Genomic DNA, 15,991 nt, shown 5'->3' with positions numbered 1-15,991 from the left:
GCAAGCATCTCAATTTTGCCTATCAGGTAACAGAATGAATGAAGTGGGAGAAAGTCAGAGTGGAATCTCTTCTTTCCGGTACTTTCTAAAAGGGTGGAAATTCCTGTATAATAGGTGAGGAGAAATAGAGGGAACTGTGGCTGCCCATGGCCAAAGACTCCCATTTTTTCATGGACAGAACCATGCCTTTTCATGTTGGGAAATCTTGTTTCTTTCTGCAGGTTGCAAGTAGGATTTCTCTTCTTTTCCTCTGTGAAGTGCAGTTTCATGTAAATGTCAGAATGGCAAAATGTAACATATTGACTCCTTTTCTGTGGCTCTGGAATTACAACTGTGACAAATCAGTTGTAATCTGTAATTACAAGGAGCAAAAAAAAAAAAAAAAAAAAAAAAATCCTTATCTAGCACTTAGCTATGGTTGACTGGGAGTAAACAACTCCTCTTTTTCTTAGGATTTCTCAAATACCCAGCCATACCTCTATTAAGCCAGTTTAATTTTCTTATCAAAGGTGACAGATTTAACTATACTGTGGTACATGCTTCTTATTGGTCTCTCTCCTGAGCCGTTGAAAATACTTCCAGTCAGCAACTTAGAGCCAAGAGAGCAAAGAGTGGAATATGAATTCACGTTTTAAAACTCCCCCTGAAATGGGACTTCTCAGAGGGATCAATTAGGAGCTCTGGTGGTGTTGCAGTAATACTCTACGTGAGGAGTAACCATACATTAAACGATATTTTGTCACCTTTGACTACCAAGCCATGTTGGTATGTCATTAGTCCATATTTCAGTGTCACGTTGAACAGAGGAGATGATTTTTGTGACACAAATCTGTGACCCATGTTGAAATGATAGTCTTAATGTTGTTCATGGATACACTGATGTTCATGTAAATAAGACTGAGTGCTTTACTGTTATTCCTGATGGTTGCAGGTAACCTCGTAACAAAGGATAAACACATTGCACTCAAGAGGAAGCTTACTTACCAATACCATAGACTGTCCATACCAGTCTTCTTTGATGGGTCTTTAAGAGGATAAAATTGGTTGATATGGATAAATTCTAGGACCCTTTCTAACCAATTCTCTTTTGGATGTGGAGTACTCTTTCTTCTATGCTTATATGCGCCAGAATGGTGTTAATAATATGAAGACTATGCTATTTTGTAAGAATATATGACATGTATACATCGTCTCTGAAAAATTACACAGCACTTTGCCTACCATTAGCAAATGTGGTTTTCACAACAGCCTTAGCAATAGGAATGTTTATCCCTATTTTCCTGGGAGAATTTAAACAACTCGCCCTACTCTCTGGACCCTGTTTGTGTCATTACTAGTACTTGAATTCTGGGACTGGATTCTGTGTATTTTCTGCTACCACAACCTATTCCGCAGTTATATAAAACATGTTTAGTGTCTAGTCAGATGTTTGTAGGAGTTAGATTTAATTATGCTGAGAAATTGCATTCCTTGATGGATCAAGGTGGCAAAGGCATTCATTTGTATCTTCAGCTTTAGATTTCCGAGCCAGAGTTGCTTTACTTATGTAAGTCCCAAGGTGAATTTATTTGCAACATTGTTGGAATTTGGTAATGCACCCAAAATAATGAATTGTATTGCAAAAGGTCACAATGAGCTAAGAGACTGGTTGGCTTCTAAAGCAAGTGAAGACGAGAAGCGATTTACACTAGTAAATCTAGTACAGAGAATTTTCTAGTACAGAAATGCAGAGGGCTAAGATATTAGCAAGCACTTAGGTTCACTGTGTAAACCTAGAGAAAAATGATAATTTCTGGAGGCTTTACAAATACTAAGCTTTCTTCTATCTAAAGCTATTCTCTAGGAGGACAACTCTAGTATGATTGTTTCCATCCTCCTAAAGGTAACATGCCTATCACGATAGGTTCAAGAGCAAATGAAAGGAATTTTTCTCTTTGTGGTTGGGGCCCGCAGTTATCCAAACCAGTTTTCTATATTACTACATTCGGTAATTGCTCAATTTTCTGCTTTCCTCCTCCCCCCCCCCCTTTATTTCCATGATCCTAACCACTGGCTCAAAATGAACAGGCTATTTAGTCCAAAAGGAGTATTGCTTTGGGAGGCAAGGAGTCAGGGGTCTGCCACTAGGCAGCTCTGTGTCCTTGGATAACACACCGTCTTCTTTGATGGGTCTTTAAGAGGATAAAATTGGTTGATATGGATAAATTCTAGGACCCTTTCTAACCAATTCTCTTTTGGATGTGGAGTACTATTTCTTCTATGTTTATATGTGCCAGAATGGTGTTAATAATATTACAAAGATTATGCTACTTTGTAATAATATATGACATTAATGGGCCTTTTACTATTGGCCAGGAATTATACCAGCACTTCACATATATTAACTGTTTTTAGTGTAGTTTCACAATAACTCTGTGAGGTGCGGTTTTTTACTATCCCTATTTACACATAAGGAAACTGTGACCCAGAGAATTAAGGCACTTTCCCCAAATCACACAACCAGTTAGTGACAGAAGTAAGACTTTTGAACCTAGCCAGTTTGACATCACAGTCTTTGTAGTGGACTTTTTTTTTTTTTTTAAAGATTTTATTTATTTGTCAGAGAGAATGCGTGTGCACATGCACGAGCACGAGCACGCGAGCAGGGGGAGTGGCTGGCAGGGGGAGAAGCAGTCTCCCCACTGAGCAAGGAGCTGGATGTGGGACTCAATCCCAGGACCTTGCGATCATGACCTGAGCTGAAGGCAGACACTTAACCAACTGAGCCACCCAGGCGCCCCTGTAGTGGACATTTTTTTTTTTTTTAAAGATTTTATTTTTATTTATTTGACAGAGAGAAAGACAGCCAGTGAGAGAGGGAACACAGCAGGGGGAGTGGGAGAGGAAGAGGCAGGCTTCCAGCGGAGAAACCCCATGCGGGACTCAATCCCAGGACCCTGGGATCATGTCCTGAGCCGAAGGCAGACGCTTAACGACTGAGCCCCCCAGGCGCCCCAGTAGTGGACATTTTTGATGATCCCTCCTTCCCGTCTTCTGTGAACTGGTGTATCCATTCCCCAGGTGCTATAAGAGGTGGCTGCTGACAGCCCACCACTGTCCCCTTCTCTACAGAATTGCCTTTGACCGAAATAGAACCATCCCAGCCAGGAGATTAGGAGCACCCCACCTCAGCCTATGGAGTGCAAATGACTGCTGCTCTTGCCTTAAGGTGGCACTTACTCTGTGGGATGGTTTGTTCCAGAACCTCCTAGAAGTTCTCCTATTTATGCTTAGCTTTTTTTCCACTGCCAATTCTTGCTTCCTTCCCTCACTCCCTTTCTTCTAACAGTTAAACCCCAATAAATCACCCTTGCAGGAATTCTTGACTCTATCCCCGCTTCTAGGAAATCTAACTTGAAGCAGTTCCTGGTCTTCACCACAATTCTGTGCTCTCTTTGGTCAGTGGAAAAGTCAGAGGGAGTCTTTAAAAGATAGATTTAGCCTAGAAAAAAATTATAAATTATACTTTTAATTTTCCATTGTAGTTTTTCCAATTGCTATTTTGTTTTTTTTGTTTTTTCCAATATATGAGCTTAAAGAAATAACAGATGAAATAAAAACACACCTATCTATTAGACTTAAGGTGAAAGACTGATTGATCTCTTTCAGCAGCCAAGTCCCTTTGTTCTCTCCTCTCAGTAATTGGATCTGGCTGAGAAACTCAAATCACCAATCGATTCTTTAATAAGCATAATGTGGGCACTCTGATATAGCTGATTTTTCTTCTTGGCAAGCAGTTAGGATTGCTAACAGCTCACTGTGACCTTATATTCACATCTCTGGCGATTAAGTTCAGCAAGCTATCCAGTAAAAATATTTCCAGAAGCAATAATTTCTAAAGTGAAGTTTTAATATTTCAAAAGCCCATGTTGATCTCTGTCTTGGTCTTAAATGTTTTTGCTATAGGGTTTACCCAGGGTTTTCTTAATTGTTTTCTAAGCTAAAACATTCATTTAACAAATAATTGTTGAACTCCTTCTGTGTACCAGGCACTGTACTAGATGCTGGGAATAAAATAGTTAACTAAGCATAGCTACTTCCTCATGGAACTCGTGAACCAACTGTAAATTGTTATCTAATATTCACACCAATCATATTCTTTAAATTGTGATCAGCTCTCTAATTGTCAAATGATACTATGAAGTTTTACTGAAGACGTTAGATCTCTTAAGGACATCTTTGATGATGGACTAAATGGGCATCGGAAGAAAGTATGGAGTTAAAGATGGGGGTATTAGATTTTGAGCCAAGAGAATCAGCATGTGAAAAGGTCCTAAGGCAAGAAGTAGCAGAGATATTGAGGGAACCACAAGAACACCAGTCAGAGTGTGCAGAAATACTATTTAAAATGAGGCTAGAGATGTAGTCAGGAGAAAGACTATACCAAGTCTTAGAGGACAAGTTAAAGGATTTTAGTGTGTCCTGATATCAATGGACACTTATTGAAGGGTTTGGAGGAATATATATGTGTGTGACATGAATACAGGAACACGGGGTATTCCTGAAATTGGAGGTAACATGGCAAATGAAGACAAAAGAATGAGCAGTACCCCTTAGGATGATAGAAAGTAAATTAGGTTGGGTGGGCATTAAAGGGGGAGATAATAAATGGTGTGAGATACAGTGGGGATGGATCAAGGTAAAATGGAGCAGAAACACATGTTAAGCAGTATGGATTTTATACTGAGAAACTTGATGGGAATGGTATGAGTAGAGGTACATTTTAGAAAGATTGGTCTAAATTAGCATTGTCCAACTGAGCTTTCTATGATGAAGCAGATTTTCTGTAACCTGTACCATCACAATATAGTACTCACTAGCCACACACTTGAAATGCCCTTGAACTGGGGGTATAGATTTTTAAATTTTATTTAATTTTGCATTTAACTTAAGGTAACTACCATCTTAGCACAAGTCTAGGCATCGTACAGAGTATGTGTGTGTGGTAGTGTGTGGTGCTAGGGACATTTGGAAGTTGGAATGAGGAAAAGCAGATGAGCTAGGAATCTGGGGAAGAGAGGTCAGGAAGAATAAAGACAGAAAAATCATACAAGTGTGAAGTGAAATATTTAATTTACTTTGTCTACCTGAAGGGAATAATGACAGACTAAGGGTCTTGGACTTTTGGTGAAGAGGAACATGATCTCTTTAAGGTTTGCAAAGATTGGAATTATTTAAGCAGAATTTTCAGAAATGTGCTTACGAGAAACTTCATTTAATTATGGGGTGTAAGATAAATTAGCATGTATATTTTTTGTTAGAGCCCTTGTGCCATTGAGTATTGATGGTATATCCCTATGTCTTTCTTAGCCTGAGGACGCTCTGATGGCAAGAAATACAGTTTGGCTATGTTTTTCCTTCAAAACTCACAGGACCTAGCTGTTGGAAGAATGTTGAATGTAATTCCAGAAAAGTTAATAGGCGCCTCAGACACCGTTGGGAATGGTAGGCAGGTGATGGATGCAGACACACATGGGAGTGGCATGTATAGAAGTTAGCAACTGATTTAACTTGAAAGTCATTACTTAATCCGTAATGCTCTAGAATCCATAAGCTCAGGGATTATGATTCTGCCCAAGGACTAGGTATTCCACTCATTCTTTTGGGAACAACAGCAAAACTGGAGAAAAATGTGGTGCCAATTAAAAGGCAATATTTACAAAGCGTTTTTGGGGCAGTGTTTATTCCATATATCTTGAAGTTAAATATATTTTCAAAAAGATATTTCCAGGGGCACCTGGATGGCTTAGTTGGTTAAGCGTCTGCCTTCAGTTCAGGTCATGATCCCAGGGTCCTGGGATCAAGTTCTCTGTTGGTGTCCCTGCTCAGTGGGGAGCCTGCTTCTCCCTCTCCCTCTGCTGCTTCCCCTGTGCTCGCTCTCTCTCAAATAAATAAATAAAATCTTAAAAAAAAGGGTATTTCCAGATTATCTTTCAAAAAGTCAATGTAGACCCCTCTCAAGAGTGTGTAGTTCTTTGTCCACATCCTGTCTGTACTTTCTGCTAATATAATAGGCTAAAAGTGAAATACTATTCTTTTACTTGGCATTTTACTGATTACTATCGAAGCTGAGAATCTTCATATATCCATTAATTGTCCATTCATTTTGTTTAGCCTAATTAAAAATTTGGGTTTCTTTTCTCAATGATTAATGGCAATTGTTTATATATCAGTGATATTGGCCTTTCAATTCTTATTTTGTAGATATAGTATTTAAGTGTGGTATTTTCCTTTTAAAATTACCTAAAGCATTCTCTTTTTTTAAACTTTTGAAAAAGCTGTGCATTTATTTATTTATTTATTTATTTAGTGAACTCTATCCCTAATATGGGGCTCGAACTCACAACCCCAAGATGAAGAGTTGCAACCTCTACTAACTAAGCCAGACAGGCACCCCTAAAGCATATAGGATTTCTAAGTTTTACATGCTAAATGTGTAAATATTTTTCCTTTATGCTTTTATTTTATTTTATTTTTTTAAAGATTTTATTTATGTGACAGAGAGACAGCCAGCGAGAGAGGGAATACAGGCAGGGGGAGTGGGAGAGGAAGAAGCAGGCTCCCAGCGGAGGAGCCCGATGTGGGACTCGATGTGGGACTCGATCCCAGAACGCCAGGATCACGCCCTGAGCCGAAGGCAGCCGCCTAAGGACTGCGCTACCCAGGCGCCCCTCCTTTATGCTTTTATGTTTCCCCAAATAAAAATGTAGTCCGTCAACTCTCCTGCTTTCCTGTGGTCAAAGCAACCTCATAGAAGTACAGCATAGCTTGGGGCGCCTGGGTGGCACAGCGGTTAAGCGTCTGCCTTCAGCTCAGGGCGTGATCCCGGCGTTATGGGATCGAGCCCCACATCAGGCTCCTCCGCTATGAGCCTGCTTCTTCCTCTCCCACTCCCCCTGCTTGTGTTCCCTCTCTCGCTGGCTGTCTCTCTCTCTGCCAAATAAATAAATAAATAAAATCTTCATTAAAAAAAAAAAAAAAAGAATACATGCAAACCATTCAACCCCAGTCTCTGTATATACTAGTTCTCATTCCAGGTAACCAGAAAATACTTCTTGTCATTATTTCAGGTGTTCACGGGGTAGAAGACTTTTCTACCATTGGAATCTTAAAGTTTTTAGGAAATACTTTCACACCACAGTTTAAAAAAAATGGAATTCATTGTTCATTAATGTTGATAGTCTCTTCCTAAAACCAGACATGAGAAGCTTATAAAAGATAAAGAAAGAATGGACATTAGCGGGTGTTATTCAAGTTATATATCTTCTCTTTGCAATCATAGCCTGTATCTATTACATTCTAAATTAAGACAAAAACAGAGACCAAACTAATTTATTAAATGCTATGACTTTAAATATCATATGTTAGACTAAATCAATAGAAGGAATATATTTGAAGTGGCTGAAATAACCACTTTTGATTTGGTTGGCATTTAAACTTTTTGGGCTTAGGAATCACTGATGTGGCACTTTCAGGGGATTTGATTTTATAGGCTCCTTGGCCCAGAGTTTTTAAAAATACAAAAAGGGATGTGGCCTTAGAGATAAGACAGGCATCAGGCTGTCACTGTGAAGCTGTTTTGCTTTTAAATGGCCTGTTTCCAAGTTGGAATTCATAACCTAGTGGTAGAAGAGCTTTGCATTTGCTGGCAAAGATGAAAGATGCTCAGAAGCTATTACCTTAAAATAGAAATTGATGGATAAATAGGCTTTGGAAGTTTAGGTTCTGACCTAAAGGGAAGTGGAGTATTGAATTGAGATAATTATCTTGTTAACTTGAGACAAAATTAAAGTTCACCTTTTAAAGAGTCAGATCATTAATGCCAAAGTGTAGATCCTCATTCACTTACATGATAAGTAAAAAGAAGTTACTGAAATTATCTAGATTTATTTAAAATATTATACTTTGTAAAGTCTCACTTAAACACATGTTTAAAATATGCAGAAAACTCTCAAGGACTCTGAAAATAGGGGGAAAAAGCGCCACTGAATATTATTATTTAAAAAGAAAACCTCTCCTTGTTTTTCCTATCTAGTATATGAGAACTTGCATTTGCCTATAATATTCAGATCAAAGAAACAGGAAAGAAACAGACATTAATAGGCATCATCTTAAATGAAATGTCTTTATTCCACAATTATAGCCTGTGTCTATTATATTCTCAACCAGAAGAAAAGCAGAGACCAAACTAATTTATGAAATGCCATGATTTTAAGTAGCTTAAGTCCAGATAAATCAACACAGAGAAGCATAATCTCAGAGAACTAATCAGAACCTACTTACTCCCAACAAGAAATTCCCACCTTTTAAGTTTTCAGGGATAGTTGCTCAATAATGGCTACTTATTGATCTGAGTGGGAACTGATGTTCGAATGGGAGCTGAATCCCTAGTTCTGGGTCCCTATCGCTGTCGTAAGCGGGCTCAAACAAGTGACAGTGCATCAATTTGCCGAAAGGCTGTTAGGAGGTTTTCATAACTCCACTTAGGAAACACTGCAGGGTTAGCGGGAGACTCTTTACTCCTTGGAAGAGTAGCCAATGGAGAGTTTTCTGTCTCAGCAGCTTGGAAGGCTGTGGATGACACTTGCAAGTAGGAAGGAAGACCTGGACTGAGGAGTGAGAATGTCTCTGCTAAGTCAGTCTTCTGTGCATGTGGCTTCGAAAGTACTTGATTTTCAAATCAAATCTAAATCAGCCAAGTAAGTAGAGAAACATAGGCACGAAGCCAAATAATTAAACCAAAGCACAGGATTTGTATTTGTTCTTCATGTGTTTTAGGACAAATTATAATTTGGTAAAGAATAAAAGAAGTAACATTTGAAGAGTGGTCTCATGTTCATCTCATGTTGCCATAGCAGATATAGTCTTTGACACTAATATTCCCTAAGAGTATATAAGAAAGCATAAATCATAGTACCCGGGATGTGCCTCCATAGGATATTATTTAAAATTTTTACTTTCCTGAAATTTCACTTGGAATCATACAAAATGAAAAAGATAGAATTTTAAAAAAATTAGAGACTTCAAGTTGTGTTGCATTAAATTGTTCTTATGCATAGCCATATGGTATTTTTTGATTCCTTTATTACTCTATCAGGATTATTTACATAAACTTTTTCAGAATACAGCTTTTTGATTTTTATGTTTTTTTCCCTTCTTTGTTTAAATTTATAAATGTTATTTATTTGATCATTTATTCAACGAATGTTACTGAATACCTATTGGGAGTCATACAGAATGCTAAGTACTGGTCGTATAGCGGTATGTTAAAATAGGCACTGTTTGTGAACTCGTAGATAAATCCTAACAGGAGAGAGATTATGAAACTAGCCACACAAATGAGAAATTAAGAATTGCACTTGCCATGAAGGAAAACCATATGATTCAATCAAAACATTAGGAAAATGTCTCAGCATAGGAATTTGCTTATAAATTGAGTAAAACGGGCATTTACTAGCATCAGGCACCAGTATATTCCTCTGTGGTTTGTATGGAGAAAGGTTCTGAGAACAGGAGGAAATTGTTACAAACCTTAGGGTTCATTGCAGGTGAGAGAAACACAACATAGTAACAACTGTTTCCCTCTACCCCCGCCAAAGAGTTTTATTTTGTGTACAAGAAGCAGCCAGAGAAGGCACCCTCCAGGAACACCTGAAAGAAGAAATTATTATCAATATACTCAAAATGTTTGCTTTCATCTGGTAGTCACATTACTTATAAAAGGATCAGAATTCAGTTTAGTTTGGGTTTTTGTTTTTTAAATCTAAAGGGTAGAAGATAGTTTTCAACATACCCCTTGTATAGTGTGAACATGAGGGTTGAATATAGGCTTATTTTTCCATGCTTTGCAGTTTTTTATTGAAGTTTAATTGACATACAGTATCCTATTGGTTTTAGATATATATAGGTGATTTGATATTTTTATACATTACAAATTGATCTCCACAATAAGTCTAATTACCATGTTACCATACAAAATTATTACAATATTATTGACTACATCCCAATGGCTTATTTATAACTAGAAGTTTGTACCTCTTAATCACTTTTACCTATTTCACCTACCCCCAACCCTTCCCCACTCTGGTAATCAATAGTTTGTTTCTTCTATGAGTCTGTTTCTGTTTTGTTTTTTAGTTTGCATATATAAGCGAAGATAGTATTTGTCTTTCTCTGACCCTTTTATTTAGCATTATACCCTCTAGGTTCATCCATGCTGTCACAAGTGGCAAGGTTTCATTCTTTGTTTTATGGCAGAGTAATATTCCATTGTATATATATTACATCTTTACCTATGGATGGACACCTAGGTTGCTTCCATATCTTAGCTATTGTAAATAATGCTCCAATGAACACAGGGAGGCATAGATCTCTTCAAATTGGTGTTTTTTCTTTGGGTAAACATCTAAAAGTAGAATTGCTACATTGTATGGTATTTCTATTAATTTTTTGAGGAACCTCCATAGTGTTTCCCATAGTGGCTGTGCCAACTTACTGTCTCAGCAACAGTGCATGAGGACGGTTATCTTTTCTCTGCATCCTTGCCAACACTTGTTATTTTTTGTCTTTTTGATAATAGCAAATCTGACAGGTATGAGTTGACTTTAATTTGCATTTCCCTGATGATTAGTGATGTGGAACATCTCTTCTTGCGCCTGTTGGCCATATGTATGTCTTCTTTGGAAAATGTCTTTTCAGTTCCTTTGTTCATTTTTTAATTGGATTTTTTTATATTAAGTTGCATAAGTTCTTTATATATATATTGGATATTAACCCCTTATCAAATACATCATTTGCAAATATCTTCTCCTATTCAATAGGTTGCCTTTTCATTTTGTTGATGGTTTCCTTCACTATGCAAAAGCTTTTCAGTTTGATGTAATTCCATTTGTTTATTTTAGCTTCTGTTGCCCTTGCCTGACACTGGTTCAAAAATATATGAAGCCTGACGACGTTGAAGAGCTTACTGCCTATATTTTCTTCTAGGAGTTTTATGGTTTCAGGTCTTACATTCAAGTCTTCAAACCATTTTGAATTTATTTTTGTATATAGTTTAAGGTAGTCATCCAGTTTCATTCTTTTGCTTATGGCTGTCCAACTTTTCCAACAACGTTTATTGGAGACTGTCTCTTTCTCATTGTATATTCTTGCCTCCTTTGTCATTGATTGACCATATAAGCATGGGTTTATATCTGGGCTCCCTATTCTAAATGGTTTCCAAGTTTGATAAGGGTTTGCATGATGCTATCTTTGTTCTGTTCCAGGAGATTATGTGGTCATGTCTGTCTATTTTGACCTGAGCAGAAGGATGGGATACTTCACCATCCAGACCTACATCCCCTGCACACTCATCGTTGTCCTATCCTGGGTATCTTTCTGGATCAATAAGGATGCTGTTCCAGCCAGAACTTCTTTAGGTGAGACACATTTATTTTTGCTTTAGTGTTCCAAGATAAGTATCCAGTATCAGTAATCTTCATTCCCCTTTCTAACTTGATTTGCTTTTAATTCAGTCAGCAATTACATAGAAATGCCATTATTTCATTTTAAAGAAAACTAGCGTATTAAAAAATGTTTACAAGTTTGCCAATTCTCATTTTCCTTAATTACCACAATTCACTTTCTTTAGTAAATTCTCTTAATAAATTTAAGTTTGACTAGGGGAAAAAAGCCCAAACTTCTAATTTCAGTAGATTTTGTGTTTTGGTCTCTGGGCAGTTATATGCGGAGCTGTTCACACAAGCTCATGAGAGCTGGCTGTGTTTATTCTTTCCAAATGTATTGAGAGATGTCACATTGGTAGATTGAAGTCAGCCAAGGTGAAATTATTAACATCATGGAAATAGGCAAACACTACAAATCAGAACTGCCTTTTTTTTCCCCTAGAGTCAACTGTTACACATTTACCAGCACATGACTGGCTGTTGATTAATTCCAACATCCATAATTATCATCATGACGTTTGAAGATGTGCATACACAGCAATTGGCTCTAACCATTGGAAATATTTTTGGAAAAATACCTGTGACGTTTTGGGAACACCGCCCCTCCCCACCACAAACACATACACTTGTAAGATTATTTGCATCTTGCTTGATGTATTGTATATAGAGAAACTTACCTTAGATTTTCATATCTTTTTCCTCATGTGAGGAAGAAGGTTCACATAGATTATTACACAGCCACAGACTCACAAGGACTAGTTCTTTAAATTCATGGTCTAGGTCCATGAATTTAAATACTTAACTAAGAATAAAGCTGTTGAAAGATGAGTTTTACAATCACAGTCCTTTTTATGTGGAAACTAGAACCACATCTCTTGCTCACTCTTTGGCTAGTGAGTAAATATAATTGCAGTAGTTAAGAGCTCAGGTGTTAAAATCCAATAAATCTGGATTTCGTCCCACATGTAGAGTATGGCCTTGGAAATGCTCCTTAATTTCTATAAATCATATTTTCCTCAAATGTAAAACATATATCATTTTCTGTTGGTTTCTATTAGATTAATCTAATAATTAATTAGATTAATAATTAATCTAATAAAACCCTAAGTTAGGTACAGAAAATACTTAAGAAAATAAGGTATTCCATGCAACACGCATGAAACATAGTAAGACGTTAGAAATGTTAGCACCTACAGTTGACCCTTGAAATATATGGGGGTTAGGAGCTCTAACTCCACCTGTGCAAAGATCCACCTATAACTTTTAACTCCCCCCAAACTAATTGCCTGTTGTTGACTGGAAGCCTTACCAGTAACACATGTATTATATGTCCATGTATTATATACTGTATTCTTATAATAAAGGTAGAGAAAAGCAAATGTTATTAAAAAAACATAAGAGAAAATACATTTACTGTACTATGCTTTATTTATTGAAAAAATCTGCATATAAGTGGACCCATGTAATTCAAACCCATGTAGTTCAAGGGTCAACTATAGATCATTTTCTGACAAAATGCTCTGTACCAGGTTATTAAAACTGAGGGCAAAAGAGATTACTGGGAAGAAGACATCATTTGCATGTTTGTCCTTTTCCAAACCTAATTTAGTCTCCCATCTGTTGCAAAATAATTTTGTTTGGATTTTTCTGTTATATGCGGTACATTGTAACAAGTCCTATTCAACAATGAGAATATCTTGTTTAATGCTACCAGCTGAAACAAACCCAAAGTATGTCGAGCCTATTGTTGCTGTAAGTAGAATGTATTGCATTATTTGTTAATATGTCTGTCTCTCACATCAGAATGTAGATTTTTTTTTCATTCCCGGTATAGTGCCTGGCATATAGCTGATACTTCATTGATGACTCAAGTAACGTATGTTCTTATGAATGGATGGAACAAATGCATTAATACATTCCCATCTACCCATACCAAAAGTATTTTAAGGGAAAGATTTCAGATCAGTCTCTTCTCTTGAAGTCCAGACTTCTGCTGGTCAAAACACCTCTAATGGCTACTTTGATAATTCATTTAACCAGTCATTAAGTGAGTGCTCATTGGCAAAAGACTGCTGTAGGAGAAAGGATCAAGGTGAGTGAGCTAAAGAATGAGGAATGAGGGAGAGGCCCCTGAACAAATAACAGGTAGGTGCTCCTATTCGCTGATCTTTTACTGCAAGTCACACATGTTTAATAGAGTCCCCATGCCTTTTCTACTCTTCACAACTTCATATAGAAGTTGTGGTGATAATAAAAATTATGAACACATTTTGTAGGGCTAAGGAAGCCGAGGTGCTGCAAAGTTAAATGACATTCACAAGGTCACAGGGCCAGCAGGTGGTCTATCTGTACCTTGGCTAATGGGGTCTAGATTTGCTCTGTGCGTGAGGCCTTGTTGAAGGCCAGTTGTGGGAAAGGGGGGCAGCTGAGCTACGACGATTTGTGTTAACCTTGCTGTCTCACTTCTCTAGATCAGTGCTTAAATCCAACTGCACGTTTACATCGCTAGGGTGCCTTTACGTGTATAGCTGCCTCTGTCCAATCACAGAAGATGCTTATTTAAATTTTGAGAGCTTGCCCCACATGTCAGGATTAAAAAAAAAAAAAAATTCCCCAGATGATTCTAATGTGTGATCACATTACCTTTTCCAACGTTTACAGTCAAGAGTTAAACCAGATGACCCTAAACACCTGTGGACCTTAAGTTTATTGTCACAGAATAGTCAAAGCCAAGTTGTTGGATGAGTGAGATAAGTGTACCTACGGGGCTCAGACTCTGCTTTCTGAGCTCAGACCACAAGAGCGTGGGAAGCAGTCATCTTGGGGCTTGTAACACTTGAATGTAGTTTGGCACACAGGTGGTAGCTGGTAAGCCTTAATGATGGTTCAGTGTCGACGGATGAAACAATAAAAACACCAGTTGGTACTTTTCATCCGAGTAATCTGAGGTGAGGTAGCATGCCTGAAGAGCTTACCTGATGCAAGACTGGAGGGATTGATAAAAGCATGGATAGTTTTCGTCTATCCCAGGTAAGTCTGATTCTTTGCTTAGCATAACTGGACTTAAAAACCACCCCCAGCTATCTTGTTGGTGGGTGGATCGGTTCAAACTACCACTTGTCTGCCACCTACTGTTCTCTTCCCTGTGGCTCCAGCCAGAAACCTGAAAATATCATAAGCGGTTCTTCAAGAGTCTTCTTTTACATGGCTGTGATGAACTTCCATGTATCCTAAATAACGTCTTCTCAACTTGCTAGATAAGTGTTTAACTTACAAGTTAGATATGTCAGATTTTCTTAAGTGAACTTGTCTATGGTATCTACTGTGAATTGTGACATTGTCACTCCTCCATAGACCAAGTGTGGCTTGAGGCCTGAATGTGAAGTGAAGGCCAAGGTGCCAATTTAGTTTTTAAATTCTCCCCTCAATATATACCAACTGTCATCACGTCTAGTCACGAACTTCTCCATGAATTATTGCATGGACAGCTTGAGTGAAGTTTTTTTAGTTTGAGAAGCAGACTGTTCTTCTCTAAAAATCTCACATTTATTGATATTTTACTAGGAATTGACACTTAATGAACATTACTCAGTTTAATCTTCCCAAGAACACTATGAGGTATGCCCCTCCCCACACCACCTCCAGTTTGTAGGTGAGAAACTTGACCATTGCTAAGGTTCTACCATGTCAATATGGAAGACCCACAGTCCATATCATCCTGAGTTAGGAAAATACACTAGCTCCCAAGTGTCTGGTGCTTCACGCTGCATATTAGGTACATATTCATAGAGAGGGAATAGAACAATGTGGGGCAGAGCATAGCATTTTAAGTCAGACTTTGTAGGCTTGTATCTCACCTTTCTCACTTTTTACAATGGACAAGTTCCTTATTCTTTCTGTGCTCAAGTTTTTTTCATCTGTAAAAAAAGCATAACTGATAATCCTCATTGTGAGGATTTTGTGGAATAATATAAAGTACGTGGTCAAAGAAAGAGATCCATAAATGTTAGCTCTTGTTATGTATAGTTAAAACTCTCTCCCACAAGTCATGTAGGATGAGTCTCTTTGACCTATCATAGATACATTATTCATTGATTGCTTCATCTATATGTTCAAAGGGTATTTATTGAGTCCCAACACTATACTTGTCTATGAAGTGACAAAGGACATTAAGATAGAGTTCTCTTTTGTTGTCACATAGTTTACAGATTAGAAAGGGAGGCGGGCTATTACCTAATAATAATATAGGAAAAAGGCTACGATTGTAGTTTATAACTGCAGTTTTCTTGATCATCCCTGTCTATGAAAGGCTATTCTTTTCTGCGAAGTTATTTCAACCAACACCAATCTTTCCTCTCTTGGAATTTCATAACAGAAAATACACCGAGGAAACTTGATACTAAACTAAGATATAATGACCCAAGAGAGCCTCATGGTTCTTGGGGCTTATTTATTCTATAACTGGAAGTTTGTACCTCTTAATCTCCTTCACTTATTTTGCCTATACC

At 37.6% G+C, this 15,991-nt stretch overlaps 1 protein-coding gene across 2 annotated transcripts in view; it reads left to right on the top strand.

The window, feature by feature from the left end:
* GABRG2 (gamma-aminobutyric acid type A receptor subunit gamma2) overlaps window positions 1–15,991 on the top strand; it is a 158,979-nt gene that overhangs the window by 130,114 nt on the left and 12,874 nt on the right. For both annotated transcript variants that reach the window (XM_087867818.1, XM_045792051.2), the window contains exon 7: window positions 11,304–11,456. In XM_087867818.1, coding sequence (XP_087723944.1) covers window positions 11,304–11,456 — 153 coding nt within the window. The remainder of the gene's footprint in view (window positions 1–11,303; window positions 11,457–15,991) is intronic.

Source organism: Ursus americanus, chromosome 15, assembly GCF_024610735.1.
Source record: "Ursus americanus isolate L20-20 chromosome 15, mUrsAme1.1.p, whole genome shotgun sequence".
Classification (NCBI taxonomy): domain Eukaryota; kingdom Metazoa; phylum Chordata; class Mammalia; order Carnivora; family Ursidae; genus Ursus; species Ursus americanus.
This window is presented reverse-complemented; position numbering and strand designations above follow the sequence as displayed.